At 41.5% G+C, this 19,226-nt stretch overlaps 1 protein-coding gene across 1 annotated transcript in view; it reads left to right on the forward strand.

The window, feature by feature from the left end:
- The window catches only part of C4_1H8orf76 (chromosome 4_1 C8orf76 homolog), a 179,496-nt gene that overhangs the window by 86,529 nt on the left and 73,741 nt on the right, over positions 1-19,226 (forward strand). The window contains exon 4 of the mRNA XM_078686821.1: positions 2,640-3,148. Coding sequence (XP_078542947.1) covers positions 2,640-3,148 — 509 coding nt within the window. The remainder of the gene's footprint in view (positions 1-2,639; positions 3,149-19,226) is intronic.

Here is a 19,226-nt window from a genome sequence, read left to right on the forward strand (position 1 = left end):
AATGGACCTGAGCACAACTCAAACATTTGCACCGTAATTTCCCTTTTAGTCTCAATAGCGAGTAGATAATATTCTATATCCTGTCTGCCCTGGTCTGTATGCACTTTCTGCCCACAAAGTGCTTCCCACACTAGGGGAAAAATGCATACAGATACAAGGAACAGAGATGCACCAGATACAAATGAAAGAATAGTGTTAACAAATCAATGTTTCATAATAACAATAATTCTCGAATGGTTCAGTGGTATTCTTAATTTATTAATGCTTCATATAAAAAGTTCATAGAAAACCAGCTAACGCATTTGGTCCAACAAACAATAGACTTCTTCGGGGCAGAAATTCACTGGCATTGGATAATTCCAATCATGTCATAGTTGTAAAGGCAATAGTGTTTCCTACATGTGAGCCTTTTCTGGTGTGGCAACTCTATCAAATATATTATTAGATGTGTAATTTTAAGAGCAAGGTTTTCAAGTCGACCCCCAGGTATGGAGCTCGGATTATCACAATGGCAATAGTATTTCAATAGGGGAATGCCCACCCAATACACAGCACTGCGATGGGTGCTGAGTTGTCAGGAAACGGAAGAAATTCCTCCAAAGTTCGATGTCATCTTTACATCGGAGGGTGATTGCAATAATGAGTTAGTGTATCGATAAATGGATGCATGAGTACAAAGGTCAGTGAAGAGTGCATGTACGAGGACTTATGGAGTGTCTAAAAATAACAATGAACAAAATAAATTTTCATTGATAAGCCAGAAAGAACAATTAGCATAGCGAATGCTTTTTATGTTTTTAAGAGCACTCGTTAAAAGGTAATAATTATTTATGGAAAGAAATTGCAAAGAAATCAAAGCTTAGCAGCATAGTAGTGCTTGTCAAATAAATTGGGTGGAATTGGGCTGGGAATGGTTCATTTTGCAATGTACAAGAAAGCTCCAACTTGGGCTCAATTGTCACAAGTCTAACTATTGCCCCTGTTCACAAATTCCTCTATAACAAAGTTAGCATACTTTACAACTTTCCATATGGTCACAGTGATTATGGATTGGACTAAGTATTCTTCCACATGCTCTTGCATCCCAGTTAGCAGATATTTCAGCTTCCATGATGCATTTTCCAGTCTGCACAGTTTCCAGGTTTCTCTTATTAAACATCTCACCTGAATCTTGTAACTTCTGAAGTTTCCTTATGCCAGTGGCCTTTACCCAGCTAGCATCATTTCCATGTACCAACATGCCCGAGCCCCAGACTCGATCAAAATGCAGACCTAAATTGTGTGAACCTTGTGAGCAGATCTGGAGTCCTCTTTAGTCTTCCTTTATAAGTCGACTGCCACTTTTCCATGATATTTATGGCAATGTAGCTGTTTGCTGTTGTGCACCATTTTTAGGAACACCGTCGGCCAGTGATAACCATCTGACTTGGTATTTCTTTTGTTGGAGCATTGTTTTCATCACATCATAAATTGCTTATAGAGATCAAGCTCATCTGTCTCTTTGGTGAAAGCTTGGTGAAAGAGTCTGGCACTGGTTAAGGCACCTGAGACCGGAGCTCACAGCTTGTGACACCTCTGATATGACAAAGTGAAACAGATATAAGGTTTAAACCTTTTACTGAAGCACTCATCAGTAGACAGTGCGGCAGAAAGGCTTGGGCAAGCGGCTACTGACCAACTTCCACCACATGGGATATAGGTATAAGAGGTTGCTCTTGTGCACAGTGCTAGCATTCCAAGCCTGTCTGTGCAAAACAAACTTCACAACAGGCACATTGATCTCCTAGCTGAACATAGTGGAGGCATCTCCCCACTTGGTCGTCCTCCCGGATCGCACAAACTCAGACCACACCGGTTAATCGTTTTGGAAGAATTGAGGCTGCAGTTTATTAGGCAATTTCCAACTTACAAGAGATTTATTTTCTTTACTCACTGAGCCTGTGCCTTCCTTAACATACTCATGAGCACTGTGCCCTACATTCAGTGTTCCTTACCATACTCATAAACACTGTGCCCTACATTTAGTGCTCTTTAATTGCCTTGGCCCACATGCCAAGGGCAAGCGTATCATGTGCTTCCAGCCCTGTCAGGTGACCTTTTACCTCTGATCTAACCTTTTTACCTTCTACTTTTGGGCAAGTGTCTGCTTCCAGCCCACTAAGTGACCATTCAATTCCAATGTACCTTTTTACTTTCTATTTTCGGGCAAGCGGCTGCTTCCAGCCCTCCGTGTGACCATGCACTTCCGGTGTACCAATTTACCTTCTTGTGCCAAACAAACGTATGCTTCCATTCCTTCCAGCCGGTGGGTGTCCTTTCACTTCTAGCATAACCTTTTAACCTCTACTTCTGGGCAAGCGCTTGCTTTCAACCCAAAAGATAGCCCAAGGGGCATTTTTTTATCATTTAATCGGCCAGTCCTGTACCGGGGCAGGAATTGAAGAATGTGTATAAAATTGTTTAATCCTGACTTTTCAATTTTTCTATTTGTATAAAACAATGTTGTTATTTTGTATTACATATAAACTGTTAAAACAATACAGCATTTTTCTTGCCACAGAAAGACTTTAATGTGTATGTCCTTTTAAAACATTTTTTTTTAATATATAACTGAACTCTCTTTTTTGTTTCTTAACTAGAGATGTGGCTCAACAAATACAGATCATTTGACATCTGTACTAAACTTGCAGATTTCTATTTACCATAGTACGACGAATGTACAAAGGGTCAGCTCTTGCCTACAGCAGCTAATAACTTTGCACCCTTTTAATCCATGGTATTGGAAGATGCTCGCCGAGGCATACATGGACATTCTGCAAGCTACACAGGCATCTTTTAATGCAAAGAGTAACTTTGAGGATAAAGTAGCCCAGACTGAGAACAGCCAAGGTGAGGACATTATGTCAGTTGGATTATGTAATGGCGAAAGGACTGATTCCCAATCTCATAAAGAACACCTCAGTAAGGAATCCTCTGGCTCAAGCACATCCTTCTCGACCTCCTGTTGTAAGAGTGACCAGCAAACAACAGAAGCTACATTCCATCCCTCTTCGAAGAATGGAAGTACTCATCTACCTTTAGAAGCCTGTGCACAGAAGGATGTTAACGAACTGAGGATGAAAGCTTGTGCTTCTTTAATCAGGACAAGGTAATATTATTAAGATTTCATTAAGCAAATAATATCCTTAATGTCATTTTGGCTTGTTAATAATGAAAGTGAGCCCGTACTTACCAGTTGCTTTTAGTTGGTCTTACCAGAAACTTTAATTTTGCGTATTTTATATTTTGCCTGCTTAAAAAAACATTGGAGTAGACTGGAGTGTGTGTTGAGAAGGGTAGAATGGAGTGGGGTGGATTGCAGCAGATAGGAGTGGGGTAGATTGGAGTGGGAGAGTTGGATAGATTAAAATGGAAGATTGGGGTCATCTTTGTTCGCAACAGTATGGACACTTCTAATGCCTAGTATCATGTCTTTAATATTTCCACAGTCAACTTCAACATTAACCTTTTCACCCACCTGTGCCACCTGTGTTTTGGGATTATACTTTGTATTCTTACATTTTTGGCAAAATAACCATGATTACCACACACTTTGCATTAATTACCGACAGTCGAACAGTTCTTGAAAAATGCAACGTGAAATGAACTGCCACATCGATAACAAGCTAACCTACTTCCACTATTCCTTTCACCACTCCTGTCTTTTTTTGATCCCTTAATAGACCCATATATCGAGTATTTTTCCTTTGTCCTTGGTCTTCATTAGCTTCTCTGGCCCATCCGTGACATTTTTTGTTCAATGACTTTTGCTGTTTTCATAGTCTCCTCTAATTTAGGATCACCCAAAATCCACAACTGTTACTGAATCCTTTTTTAATTAGTATTGACTATTAACTGATCTCTAATCATTTCTTACTCTGCAAAAACCAACATTACATGACTTGGCCAGGACCCTCAAAGCAGTGAGAAACTCATCAAAAGATTATCTGTGCTTTAGTATAAAAGTGGTACCCCTATAATGTCACACTACTTCTGTGTTTTACCCTTTCTTTCTAATCTTTGCATGATTTCATCAAACTCATAAGATATGTTTCATCTGCTGGTGCACTGGGAGGTAGTGATCTAAAGACTGCTTGACCACTTGAACCGAGGCAATGTAATAAAATGCATTTTTCTGTCACCATCAATTGCTGTAAACGTGACATTTATTGCTCTTTCCACATCTTCCAAGAAACAGGTGGAGCACTTTTTGATTGGAGGATTTTTTAAGTTGGGTCAATTGGCATGTTGACAGGGAACTACAACTATGCCCTGAAATCGTAATAATTAAATGATGAAAAATATATTAAATTAACAAAGTGTGAATGAGTAATACACACCTGAAATAGGTAAGTGTATCAAATTAAAGAACATTGTAAAAAATAGCATGTAGATATTGAAATAATAATAAAGCACTTAATGTTCACGATATGAATGACCCTTATAAATGTGTAACAATGATGATGATGATGATATTAGTGTGTGTGTGGGTTATAAATAAAATGTGTACATTGATGAAGAAAACTCGAAACTAAGTCGAAAATTAAATCATATATTAATGTACATAAACTACAGAAATGTCTTCAAATGCCAACTATTATGCAAGTGAGCACACCTCTGAAAAATTAATTGGAGGCACAGGGAGAATTTAATAAACAACCTAAAAAGGGTGGAGGGCACAACATGGGTATGGAGCTGGGAGGATGGCTCTCAAGGCTATGAAACACCCAAAAACGTTTAATAAGCCAGCTTGTCGCCATTTGTAATGATAGATCTGAGAAGAAAAGCAATATATTCATTCAGAAAATTATATATAGCTCTATCCTTCCCCTGACATACATCAGTATCCTTCTCCAACTGGCTTACAATCCCCATCACCAACAATCTATCAGATTGCGTGAACTAAACAGACTCGAATAAGAGTTGGGTGTAATTGCTCAAAACAAAACTTAAAGTGAACGGGAAACAACCTTTACATCCCGGATTTTACACCGCGATACATTCACAACGCGGTTGTTAACAACGACTGCGTTGTTACAACGCAGTTCCATTACAACGCAAGTCATTACAACGACTTGTGCTAGATGGCGCTCTAGACTAAGGAATAGTATGATTTACTATTCCAACACCTTCCCTACTGTTGCACACACTGGAGTTGGAATAGTAAATCATACTATTTCTAAGTCCTGCACGCCATCTAGCGCAAGTCATTCTAACGACTTGCACTGTAATGGCAGTGCATTGTGAATGTATTGCGGTGTAAAATCTGTGTTGTAAAGTACTATATTCAAAATGAACACTGTATTTATGTATTTAAAGGAATACATATAAATATTAACAAATAACGTTTCTCTGGTTTCCAGTTGAACTATGGTCTAATATCCACAGCTCCCCAAATTGGATAAAAAGCTTTGTTTTTTAGTAGAAAAAATGTTCTATCCATGTTGCATTTTGGGCCCTTTCCTACTGCGAGCGTTAGGCCCACCAAGAAAAGTGGAGTACCGGGGTTATCAGGAGACGTTTGGGAATGCTAGGGGGTGAGGAAGTGTGTAGTTTTTTTTGCCAAAGGTTGAGGTTTGCAATGGCTTCAGGATCAAAACAAAACATGAGATCCACACAAGTCACACCACCCTGTCTAGTTTTAGAAATGTCAGGGTTTTGTAGGCTTTCCTGTGTGCGGCTGAGCAGCTACCCACATTGCAAAAGAGGGTTGGTTTTGAGTGTAAAAACATGAACTGTCCAAGTTCCGTTTTGGGCCCTTTCTTGTACCTTGTAGTTTCTTTACCTACACAAGTGGCATACCATTTTTCTTGAGAGACTTGTGGGAATGCTGTCTGGTATTAAATTTGTGGATCCCTAAAGATTCCCACCACTCTGGACTCCCCTGTTTGTTCACTGTTCAGAAATGTCTGGGTATGCTAGGTTTCCTTGAGTGGTAGCTGAGCTAAAGCCCAAAATCCCCAGCAACGAACACTCTGAAAAAAATATTCATTTTGCTGGGTGAAATTTTATGTCTCCAGGTCATGTTATGGGGCATTTTGTTTCGCAGGCGCTAGACTGAGCCATTGAAGTGGTATACTTTTGGGAACTCAGAATAGTAGAGCATTTATAATTACCAATCAGATTTCTTAGCATTTGTGGCTTCCAAAAGTAAGCCAGTGTCCAAGAAAGAAGACCTTTTTCAAAATGCCCGCTTGAGGCACATAAACTTATTGGTCACTACAAATTCAGTGATGTACAAATAACTACTGTTTCTAAACTCAGTATCTTGTGTACATTTCAGAAATACATATGTTTTCTCATACTTCTTAATGCTATTCAAGTTTAAGGAATCATGGATAATATACAACAATAACTTGATGTTTTATTGGAACAAACAGAGATCCATAAAGCAAGAGATGGCACCTGGATAATGCCCTTCAGATACTTCAGATCACGTTCCTTGTTTAAAAGTGAGATGCACTCTGAGAGCGTCCAATCAGTCTTTCTTCTCTTTGCTGAGGGCTCACATCAACTACGTGCCATACACCTGCACCATAAGACATAACAGAAATACATTTAGGTTACTAAAATCCAGTTCAGAGGTTTTCTGTCTATTTATGTTGAAAGATTATAGACTGTCTGCATGAACCTAATAAATTGCAGTCATCTTTAATGGATCTGAGAAGCCCAGTAGATTGAGTTAACAAAACATACACCAGAGTATGTCAAATTTGGTTCTTTTTAGACCCACATCGCAGACTGGTTTCCAAATGTTTACGGCTACAAAACCATAACATTTTGGCCAAAATTTGTGGTATTTTTGCATCAAGAGCACAATGAGTCTGTCTCAAAAATACTGTGGCCCAACCAGCAAACCAGCATCGTGCAGCAAGCCCAAGCTGGAAAGAGTGACGTTTGATGCCAGAGAGAGTGCAGAATTCAATTTAAAACTTGTGGTCTCTGGCACCTTTCTGAATGTCTCTTCCCAGCGTCAAATACATTCTATTGGAGGGAGCTGTTAATGTGGCTTCCTCCATCCCCTCATTTTATTGGAAAGTGGGAGGAGGGCGGAGGGGCTATTTAACAGCTTCCTGCAGTTGCATATAGTTCATGTTGCCCAGAGGATGGGGGTGGTGCAGGAGGGGAAAGAGTGGGAAGGAGGCTAGAAATGGTGAGATACTGCAGGCCATTTTCTGGTTTGTCATAACTTCAATTTATAAGCCTTTCAGGCTTCCCTTTTGCATCAACTTTTTTTTATGTTTTTATTGACATTATCAAGAAATAGGCACACTATGCTACCAAGTGGTTGCTATTACATGCTTTATCATAACTGGTCTTACGAATACATAATTTGCGAGGTAGGATTGAAATGACAGTCTGCTTAAGAGACTTGGAGGCTGGGTTTGCTCCGACTTTTTGCAGATGTGTAGAAGTGTCAACACTGGTGTATGAGTCCAAGACATTCACCATAACCACTAGCCACGAAAACGATAACCATTTACATTAATCTGAAGGAGATTTATCTCATTTGGGTATCCTGAATATGTAACCTAATCAGGGAGATTCTCGGGGAAAAGGTGATGGGGAAGGGGTGAGAAAGAATACAAATGCAGACTGGTGCAAGGGCGGAGTGGTGAGTGCACGTAAGTGGTGGTTCGTTTAAGCCTCTTCGAGGCTGGGTCTGCCTCTAGGAAGCCCGTAGTGCCGTCATTCGCTCTGCACAGCAGGAGAGAGAATTAAAACACTGCTTTCCTGCCCACCAGCCTTTTACTGACCCAGTACGACAGCCAAGGGTCATGAAAAGGTTGTTATAAAAATGTTTTTTTACAAGATTTTTGTGGGGAGATTTGTAAAATGTGCAGGATTTTTACAAAGTCCCAATGCTGCGATTTGTTTGCAAATCGCAGAATCATGGAGGGTGTGTCTTTTGTTAACACGTGGCCCTTGACAGAAATCACCCTAGACTTAGTGGCATAAGGACTCTGAGTAAATTCAAAAGACGTTTTAAAGTTGGTAGACAAGTTTAGGTCATCCATAAAGCCTACTATCAGATGCTTTAGACCTTTGGCCATTCTGGCCTATAATTAAGTGTCATCTGCATTGAGAAGTACTGGGATAGTTCTGTTATTTATTCTCTGAGTATTGGGGTCTAAAATCTTCAACAAGACTTCTAAGTGGTTGGCATATAATGCAAACAATAATGAGCCAACATACTTCCGTGGCGTACCCCCTCTAGAACAGGGACTGAGAGCTATCCTTGAGGGCATATCTCACTCTAGGATACATTCCACAGAGAATCTTCTGTAGAAGCTTCACAGTGGGCTCTTTTACTTCCATAGTCTGTAGGATTTCCCACACCTTTAAGTGGTTCACTCTATCAAACACAGTTGTTACGCCCATAAAGGCTAGAGGTAACAAGTCACGTAAAGCATTGGTATATTTAATTGAAAGCAGCTAGAAGTTGAAAGCCACCCTTTTATTGTTCCCATACCCTGGTGAAAGTGGTAATGGCAATCGTGTCCACCCAATTATGAATCCTATTCATCAAAACCCTTCCCAATACCTTAATTGATGAGTTACTAAGTGACATTGGGCAATAGCGTTTATAATTGCACCTTTTACCCTTCTTGAGCACAGGAATAATAATTGAAGCTAACCATGATTAGAGTACATAGTTAAAGGAAAACAAATAATTCAGTGTATTTAATAACAAGGATTTGCAATGCATAGATCTCTCATTACTGAAAGTTTGAGCTACAGGCATTGCATTATTATTTGCAATGCCAATAGCTCAAACTTTCATTAATGCGATACCTATTGCATTGCAAATGTTTGTTCTACTCGGTTTTGTGGAAAGGCCTGATACCCTTGGAGTGAAGTGTTTTCTTTTGTCAAAGGAAGGGTATGTGTCCAGGTTATTGTTGCTCTTATGCAGAGAGATTTTTGTTGTTATTATGGGCCAAGATGTATTCTTTGTGTAGTTTGACCCGTTTTTCATGGGCCATCTTGTGCACAGGCTTCTAGAACCAAACCGGATCATTGACTGGACTCTGTTAGTTTGTTCGCTTGCCCACCTCTATAAGAATCTAGAGTGACGAAAGAAGAAAGCCCAATGTATCCCGCACCCATTTACTAGAGAAACCAATCGCGTATCTTTATAGAGGATGATGGTATGGAGGGTAGGCATGGGGAAGCACTATTTTGCAAGTCATGGAGGAATGTGCAACTTTAAAAGCAAAGAAAAACCAAAGGTGGTGATGGACGGAGCGTTGACAATACAAACACTCACCCCCAGTCAACTGATCTGGGTTTAATCCATCACCGTTCTTTAGCTCACTCCGTCCCCCCAGTTCAGACATGGCCATATGCAAATCAGTCTGACCCTGTGCCTCATGGGAACAGTCCAGCCCGAACTGCCAAGCCATGTCTTCCCTGGACCGGAATCAAGCTTCCCAGGACCGGTTTCTGGCATTACAGCCGTCTTCAGCCGGGCTTGCTTGACTCCAGTGGCAAAGTGAGCAAGGGACTCACGTCTGAGCATACCCTGCCAACTTAGGGTGAACAAACTTTAAAAGCAAAACAGGCAGTGACCTTACTGTGTCATTATGAAGGGCCATTGAACTGTAACGAATAGCTTTACTAGGTTACTAAGAGTAAGAGACATGCACGCCAAAACATTTGGCCTTGGTGTTGGATAATATTCATGCTGGAGTAATCTGTCTATAGTCGATAAAAATGTAAATACTACTAAGGTTTGTTGCTGGTTTAAATAACATGCGAGGATTCTGAATTAGGCAATGAAGGTGAAATTAGTTCAAAGTTTAACATTTTTATTATTTACCAAGTATTTCACCTTATTTTCCAACATATTTATGAGTTTCGGTGGTACTTCTTGTGCAGTTACTACAAATATCATCTTTTTACAGTTGTATTCACCAGTGTGACATAACTTCGATACCTCGTCAGGGATATTAAGCATTATTTAAATGCAATTATAATCACAATAACAGTATTCACTTTTGTAGTTCATTATTTATTTCACCTAGTCTCTAACCCTAGGGACCGAGCTAGGAACAGTTTGCAATGACCAGGCTCTATGGCTCCACAGTGGAACTGGTGAGATAAACAGATGAGAGGCTGCTCCTTTTAAAAGACATCTTTGCTTTCTCGTAAACGGATACAGGTCCTTAAAACAAATGCACAGGCAAACAGAAAAACTCGTGTTGTGTCCCTTCTCGCAGGCTAGTGACGGGCGGGGGACTGGGAGGTCTCGGTTTGTTGATAAAAAAACAGTAATGATCATTGTGGCGCCATGCTACAACATCAAGCCCAGCGCCCATGCATATTAAATTTATTTGCATGATGATGCAAATAACAAGCGAGGAGACGCCAAGCACCGGCGCCTCGTCTCTCTCTACAACCGAATGAGTACATCGTGATGGCAGTAGAGAGTGAGGTGGAGCAGGGGGTGTGGTACCAGACTAGTATCAATTGCAGTGTCCATATCGGCTGTGCAGTCACGTAAAGAAGTCGTTTAAAAGAATCAAGCGCAGCGGGTGACCGTGAAGCAGCAAAGCAAGTGCAAAAGTAAACAAAGGCGCATGGTTGCTTAAAGAGAACGCAACTAATGTAAAAGCCTTCTCAAATATGAAACGCTGCGGCTGTCCGTAAAGGGGGAAGGGGCATCTTTCAAAGATGAAGCACACAGTCCATGATCGGGCGCCGAGCTGTGAGGCAATCAGGCGTGTTGGCGAGAGCCGGACGTATCTGCAACAGCAGCTAGAAGAAAGAAATTTTAGAAACTAGTGCTCAAAAACCGTAAATAAAACATACTAAGTAATAAGGCATGTAACAGGGACAGTTCTTATGGGAGGTTACAACAGGAGAAAAGGAGGTACTAAGGAGGGACTACTAAGAAGCCACCATTTACAAAGTGCAGTAACAGGAGCCAATTAAAAAGATGGGCGGAATGTGGGAGAAGCTTCATGCCCATATCCTGAATACAGCATGTTTAGGTGGCAGACTCTCTAGCCGATTTATGTGTTTTGTTTGTTTGTTTTTTAAACAGATTTTATTGGCATTTTAATTTTTCACCATTGGTCCATGTATACATGCTTAACCATGATTTGAGATAACCATAGTGAGTCCATAACATGGTTAGTACTTATGGTACAGTGGTTCAGATTGTCGTTGTTAGCCGCTTCTCAGCATTAAACATTTCTTAGGAACCCATTCCTGATACTTTTATCTACCCGACTTCTGTTTGAAAACTGCCCCCTCAACTCCCAATTAACTCCCCTCTTCCACCCCCCGCATAGCTGATTCATGTGGTTGTTTGTAATTTAATGGAAAACAATTTGATGGTATACTATTACTGAGAACCCATTTCAACTGAATGGTTTAATGGAAATTTTCAGGATGTGTGGCACTTACTCATAACCTATTCTGAAAGGAGCGCCTCGGTTTCCAATGTTCACAAATCTATTATTCAAGTATTGGTTTTGTGCGAAAAAAGGAGTTCATAGGCAGTCTTTGATGAATTTCAAACTCTGTGGTTTATTTAAAAAACCTTTCAAATTGTTAGATCCATACAATATAGTAACAAATCAATCTGCCAACGTGTTTCGTCCACACTTGGACATCATCTGGGCTCCAAATTATGTATTGATAATCTGCTCCGAATTTCCTGTTCCATCCATCCCATTAATGAGGAAGCTTTCTGACTAGCAGCCCATTCAAATCCAGCCCACCTTCTCTCCTGGCTGGATCAATAAATCCCACCATGACATGAATGACATGAATGGCATTTACCATTTCATTGAAACCAATTAATTAAATGCCCGTTTTTTTTAATTGGCTTTTTTTATATCTTTATTTTTTAAGGCGTATATTAAATGGTTACTGGTCTTATTTTCAGAATTTTTTTGTCAAACTTATTTATTTCAATCCTTTATGTCAGGGGGCATTGTTTCGGATTTATATCTCTTACATTGTCAAACAATTACTTTGGGTGCTTTTAATTCACTGTACGCTCACCACTCCTAAACACCATCCGTCTCTGTACCTAAAAATGTCTCCACATACTTAAAAGCCCTTTCTAACCCCAATCTCCACCCATTACAGAACCCTAAAACACCCTCACCACACTTAAACGCCACCCATATCTGACCTCTAAACTGCAACCATTTCTGAATCTTAAAACCCCTTGCTACTCCTAAAGTCTACACATCTCTTAACCTAAATCCCCCTCACTACCCCTAAACTCCACCCATTCCTGACCCCTAACAAACCCTTTCTGCAATTAAAAATCAAGCTCATTCCTGATCCATTCAAAGCCCCTAACCACCCGTAAACACCACTCATACCTGAACCTAAAAAAAACTAAATCCACCCATGAAAGCCACCCATACATGACCCCACCAACTTCTCACTACCGCTAAACTCCCCAACCATGAACCCTAAAAACCCTTTCTACATATAAACATCAATTATCCCTAAACTCCACCCATTCCTGAACACTAAAATCCCTGCACTATACCACAACTCTAGTCATCACTGAACCTTAAAAGCACTACCCTGCCCTAAACTCAACCCCTCCGTAAACACTAAAGAACCTCAACACCCCTACACGCCACCCATCCTTGAACCCTAAAAGCCCCTCGCCACCCTAAACTCACTCATCTGTAAACCCTAAAATCCCCATCACCTCCCTAACCTTCACCCATGCCTGATCCCCAAACAAAACCCTCGTCCAACCCTAAACTCCATCCATACATGAACACTAAAAACCCTAAAAGTCCCTCATAGCCCCTAAACATCACCCATCCCTGAACCCAAAAACACTTGCTACTCCTAACCTTTTCCCAAGTGTGTAATTTTGGATGTTTCATTTAAAATGATCTTTCCTTTAAAACTTTAATATCATCTTTGCTTAAAATTGGTTTTCCATCATTTGGTATCTCAGTTTTCGTTTTTTCCATAATTCACATTCATTGTCAAAGCTCTAAATAATTTATATGAAGAGAGGATTTCTTTGAGGACAATGTGCTTCATGTCAAGAACCGCCCACATTTGGTGCTCCGATCTGTGAGACTTGCATTTAATTCTAATACTAGATCTGAGACAGAAGCAAAAATAGTTCTTCCATTTCAGGCGTCTAGTTGATCTTGTCAATATTAAAGCTTCAGCTGTGAGTCCTGATCCAAATTAATTACATCTGAATACCTGGTATTTTGAACTTTGCATCCTTCTTAGTTGTTTTGTTATTGAAATCTAATATATTTTTTTTAAATCAAAGGAATTACTTCTCAAAAAGAAAGACCTTTTCAGACAGAACAAATCTTGAACCTCCTGTATTGAAGAAGACCGCTTATATTGAAGACAGAAGGCCTACAATCCTTTCCAGAAGTTTGAGGGAAATGACAGATTTGTGCAAGATTTGCTTTATTTTGGACTATATAGCCAAATCCTTGGATTGAGGTAGTTTATTTATTTATTTAAATTTGTAATGCGCATGGGGGCGGAGCTTGCCGCGCTTGGAAATGGCCGCGCTTTAGGCGAGCTCTCCGAATCAAGCCCCTATCCTTTCAAAATCCTGGGTGCACACATGCCATATATATAACCAACTCGACTGACCTGAACGGGAAGACCTGCGCTACTGCGCTACTCGCCAACATAACAGTTGGTCAAGGCTAGACTACTCGTTACTGACAGATCACGCATCCACCTGGGCCACAGATATTCAACATCTACCCAAGACATTATCACCATGTCCCTGAATGTCCCCACATATATGCCCCCCCCTTTTGTGTGGCGTTTAAATGCCATGGCGTTGCTAGACCCCTTATACAAGGAGACAATACACACTGCCATAGAGGACTTCTTTACCCAAAACGCCAAATCTGTAGACAGTGCAGGTACACTATGGGAGGCCTTCAAGGCAAAGATACGAGGGATCTGCATTAGCACCTCTGCAGGGATACTGAAAGACATACGAATGCAGCTGCAAAACTGCGAGAACAAAATTTGTACACTAGAAGCGGAGTATGACTCTACACATAATGCGGTCCCGCTAGGGACGCTGCGAGAGGAGGTCACACGTTACAACGCACTAGCTGATGATGAAATAAGATACACATCGAGGCGTAATAGGGCACGTAGACTAGGAGAGGGGGGACGCCCTGGACGCGTTCTAGCGCAGAAAATACATACAGAACACAAGCAACATTCGATTACACTGATAGAGGATGAGATGGGACGAACACACTATGACACCCCGGGACACTACCTTTGCACAAACATATGGAAAATTCTACACCACCCAACATACAGCCACAGAGTCTGAAACACTACAGTATATCGAAGACATAGCGCTGGTGTGGCTGGCGGATGCCCACAGAGACTACCTTGCACAGCCCATAACAGAGGAGGAAACACTGGCAGCCATTAAGGCATTACCAAATGGGAAAGCACCGGGACCAGACGGGTTCACCGGTGAATTTTATAAAGCCTATTCGGAGGAGATAATTCCACATCTCCTCGAAATGTACGATGAGGCATATGAAAATGGCACTCTTCCGCAGACATTGAGGGAAGCGCTCATAGTGGCGATTTTGAAACCAGACAAAAGTCCATCACAGCCGGAATCATATCGCCCCCTATCGTTGATAAATACAGACGTTAAGATACTAGCTAAGATTATAGCCTCTAGACTGAGGTTTTATTCCTGACAGATCCACCACACACAACTTGCGTACGATCTTTGCTCTTTTACACCAACTGAACCCAGATCTTCGTGCCGTGGCGGTGTTACTAGACGCTGCCAAGGCCTTTGACTCTGTAGAGTGGCCATACATGTTTACAATTCTGCGACAGATTGGCCTTCCCACGCGACTGTTACCGTGGATCACTCTCCTATACACAAACCCAACAGCACGCATAAAAATTAATGGGCACATCTCAGACCCCGTACCTATCCAACGGGGCACCAGGCAGGGATGCCCGCTCTCCCCTCTCCTTTTTTCGATTGTATTGGAACCTCTGGCCTGTAAAATCCACCAACACTATGCCCATGCTTCCCTTCGATTCCAAATGCGCCCCATTAGCATATCGCTTTATGCAGACGATATGGTCTTATACCTTCGTGACCCTGAAAATAAACTATCCCCACTGCTCCGAGAGTATGTGAAGTTCGGCCGACCCTCTGGCCTCCATATAAACTGGAATAAATCTGCTGTAATCCCCTTAACTGAAAGCACAGAAGCTCCACAACTAGACTTCCCCCGCGTCTGGCAAGATGATCCAATTAAATATTTGGGAATTTGGGTACATAGGGATGCAGAATTAGTAATAAGACAAAACTATGGGACGGCCATTGACCACATTGAAGCACGGATACAGAGATGGATATCACTTCCTCTCTCTCTGGCCGACAGAATCTCCCTACTGAAGATGGTAATTCTACCCAAACTGCTCTATTTATTCATAAACATACCCATCCCTCCCCCCTCATCAGTGTTCGCTAGACTTCGTACAGGCTTCGTAAAGTTAATATGGGTAGGGAAACAAGCTAGAATAAGTCTACACACGCTATTCCTCCCATATAGTACAGGAGGCTTTGCAGTCCCTGATGTATACCTCTACTACCTATGTGCTCAGGCACATTTTGCATATTACTGGTACCACCCGGTGCGGTACTTGCCCCACCTGGCATTTGAGGATGGTGACGCTCGCCCGATACCACGGACCAGCATATTGTCTCATAACCGACCGCACCTTTACTTGAAGGAAATCAACACCGTGCGCACTACCTCTCACGCATGGCAGCGGATTAGCCAGTTGGCTCACAAGACTCCCACATATGCCCCCAGTCTCCCATTACATTACCATCCGGGATTATCAGTTACGCTAGAACAAAAACAATATGGCTTAGCTAGAACAAGTGGGCATCACTACGCTGGGTGACCTGTACCCGAATAATACCTTTCTTGCTCCTGAAGACCTAACGTACATAAACAACCAAACACTATTGTTTCGATTCACTTATCATAGACTGAGAGCTGCTGCCCGGGCATTTTACCCTTCCTTCCCAGAAGAACCCCCTAGGCTACATTCACTAAAAATGCTGCTGACATCGACCACTCATGCACATATCATATCCCGACTATACAAACAGATCCAATCGGAGATTGGAGCAGACACGACAAAAGCGCGTAATAAATGGTCCACCCTGCTAGGCACACCCCTCATGGAGGAAGACTGGATAGCCAGTTGCACACTGATTACACTACTCACCCCCAATGGCAACCTTCATATTATTCACTACAAGTATATTCATCAAATGTACCACACTCCGCTTAAACTGTGTAAATATAATTTGAGAGAAGACGCTAAGTGTAGACGCTGTGGGACAGACCACGCAGACTTTGCACATTTGGCATGGAGCTGTGAGAAGGTGCAGCAATTCTGGACAATAGTCATAGACCATTTAGACAAAATGGTGTCCTGCACACTGCCATGTACTCCCAGACTATGTTTGCTTGGTCTTGATGTGCCGCTGAAAGCAATAAGAAAGAAACTTGTGGCCATAATGTTGTTGCTAGCAAAGCGCAGAGTATCTATGAACTGGGACTGCAACCGAGCCCCGACGCTTCAGGATTGGTTACTAGATGCCATTTACTGTAGGGGCAACTTTATGCTACATGCGGAGGAACTGTCGGCTGCTTCTAAGCCCTCGGACATCTGGGAGCTGCTGTCTGAGTATCTACGTGCACATCCCGACCTGCTTAAGGCCCCTTCTAACCCACTGCTCTCAACGCTGTCATAATGTTCTATCCCATTATGCTGCCATGGTCTATTCATATCTATGTTATACTCGATGTGCATGCTTGATGATCTGCCTGCCTTTTTCTTTTCTTTTTTTTCTTCTTTTTTTATTATATATATATATCAATCAATCAAAGTTTCTTTATTCGACTGACAGGAAAGCAGTCATAAAAGCACACAATACAATAAAATACAGTTCATTCATAGAAGGAAAAATTTATCTTCCAATAGTCTTAAAAGAAAAAAGTAATAAGCGATTATTAAAAAGACATGATACAGTGGTCCTATGTGCATATACTTAATCAAGACGGAATTGTATCTGTATTATAATTCAGTTTGGAGTCATCCTTCCATACTTGATCTATACTTTAAGGCTGTTTTTAAAAACTTGCAGATAAAAAAAGTACTGTCTTCATGCAACATTTGAAGGTATAGAAGTGCGGGCTTAATTTGTGTAAAATTCATCTTTTTAAGCAACGGTTTTAAAAACATATTGCGTGGACTTGAGTAATAAGGACATAGGAATAAAAAGTGAGCCAAGTCTTGCGGAGACTTGTTGTCGCAGCCGCAAGCTGGCAACACTTGACCTCTATGGGCTCCACTTGGTACAGCTAAAAGCAGATGATAGAGATCAAATCGAAATCTGCTCAGCAGGAAGCGTTCGTATCTGGATATATTCCACGATAGATAAGGTTCAGAGAACACACAGGTCTTTGTTAGTGCATGGCTCCTTACGCTGGGCTTTTTGAGCTCAGTTTCTTCCCTGTAGAGTTGTCGCTTCAAGTAAAAGGTGTTTTTTACAAAGTTGACATCTTGCTTGGTGGCATTCTGGGGTGTTAAGTAAAGATCTAATCTGCCCAGCAATTACGAATGTATTTCATCCAGGGTAACTTAAGTTGTCCTTCCCAAGTAAGGGCTTCAGCTAGGATGTTATGAGTTAATGGAATCGCTGTATTGCGCCAACAGCTTAACCAGCAAAGCAGAGGGTTTGCAGCAATTTTGTCAGCTAGGTACGGGGTGCCCAATTCCTCATGTATAGAGAAGTTTGCGGTACTCTTTGGTAAGCTCATGACCTGTTTCAGAAAGTTATTTTCGAGAGCTACTAGGGTATCTACTGGTAAAAACCCCCACAGTTCACTTCCGTAACATGCCACCGCAACACTTTTTGCCTGATAAAGCTTCAACACGGCAGACACTGGAGTGTTACCCAATTTGCGAGCGAAATCCATTATACCAGAGTTGGTCCTCAGTATTTCGCCTTTCTTTTTAATTATGGCAGGGCCCCATTTAAGTTTATGATCAAAGTACACCCAGATACGAGAATGTTTTTGTAAGTGGAATGTTTTCCCCGTTGACTGAGAAGGGGTATTGTTTTTTGGGAGTTAAACCAACCGTCATGACAAAAGATTTGGAATTGTTAATATTTAGGCCACGTAAGGACATGAATTGAAGAAAATAATCCAGTAATTTTTGGAGTCCGAGTGCGGTTCTGGATAAAAGAACAGCGTCGTCCGCATACAGCAGGACCGGTACGCCTGTTTTGCCAATTCGAGGGTAATCCGTGTCTGTTTTTATCAGGTGATCTTCAAGTCCATTAATATATAAGTTAAAAAGAAAAGGTGCTAATATACAGCCCTGCCTGACTCCTCGGTTGATTTTAAAATCTCTCGTTACTTTCATGTCTCTTGTAAAACGCACATTAGCACGGGTGTCGTTGTGTAGATCAGCCAGAAAATTGATCAAATTATTTTCTACGCCCATTTTTTGCAGGACTTCCCATAGTTTGCTCCTATCGACACAGTCAAAAGCAGAGGAAAGGTCCATAAAGGCCATATACAAAGTTCCCTCTCTTGCTTGGGTGTATTTACCACTAATTAAATACAGATTCAGACACTGTGTGGTTGTTGCGTGTCCTGGTCTGAATCCATATTGTGCAGGGGTCATTATGTTGTGTTGATTGGCCCATGCATTCAGCCTCTTTAGTAGAATCCCACCCACTACCTTCGCAACAGAGTTTATCAAGGAGATTGGTCTATAGCAGGCCGCTTTTGTTCTGTCCCCCTTTTTGTAAACAGGGACGATAGTAGAAGCTCCCCAAGATTTAGGAGCCCCTACTTCGACCCCGGCATTGATGACAGATGTAAGAATGGGAGCCCATAAAGTGATGTTAGATTTGAATAGGTCAGGTGGAAGACCGTCAGGGCCCGGGGCTTTGTTACTGGAGAGACCAAGTATCCCTAATTCAATTTCTTTAGTCGAGAATTGTAGCGGGTTGCTTACAGGTAGATGAAATGGTTCTGGAGACTGTGGGGCGTCGCTCTTGAAGATAGCTCCAAAGTGAGTGATCCAGTCATCCTCCGGTATAACTGTACCGAGACTCT

The sequence above is a fragment of the Lissotriton helveticus genome, chromosome 4_1 (genome assembly GCF_964261635.1).
Source record: "Lissotriton helveticus chromosome 4_1, aLisHel1.1, whole genome shotgun sequence".
NCBI lineage: Eukaryota > Metazoa > Chordata > Amphibia > Caudata > Salamandridae > Lissotriton > Lissotriton helveticus.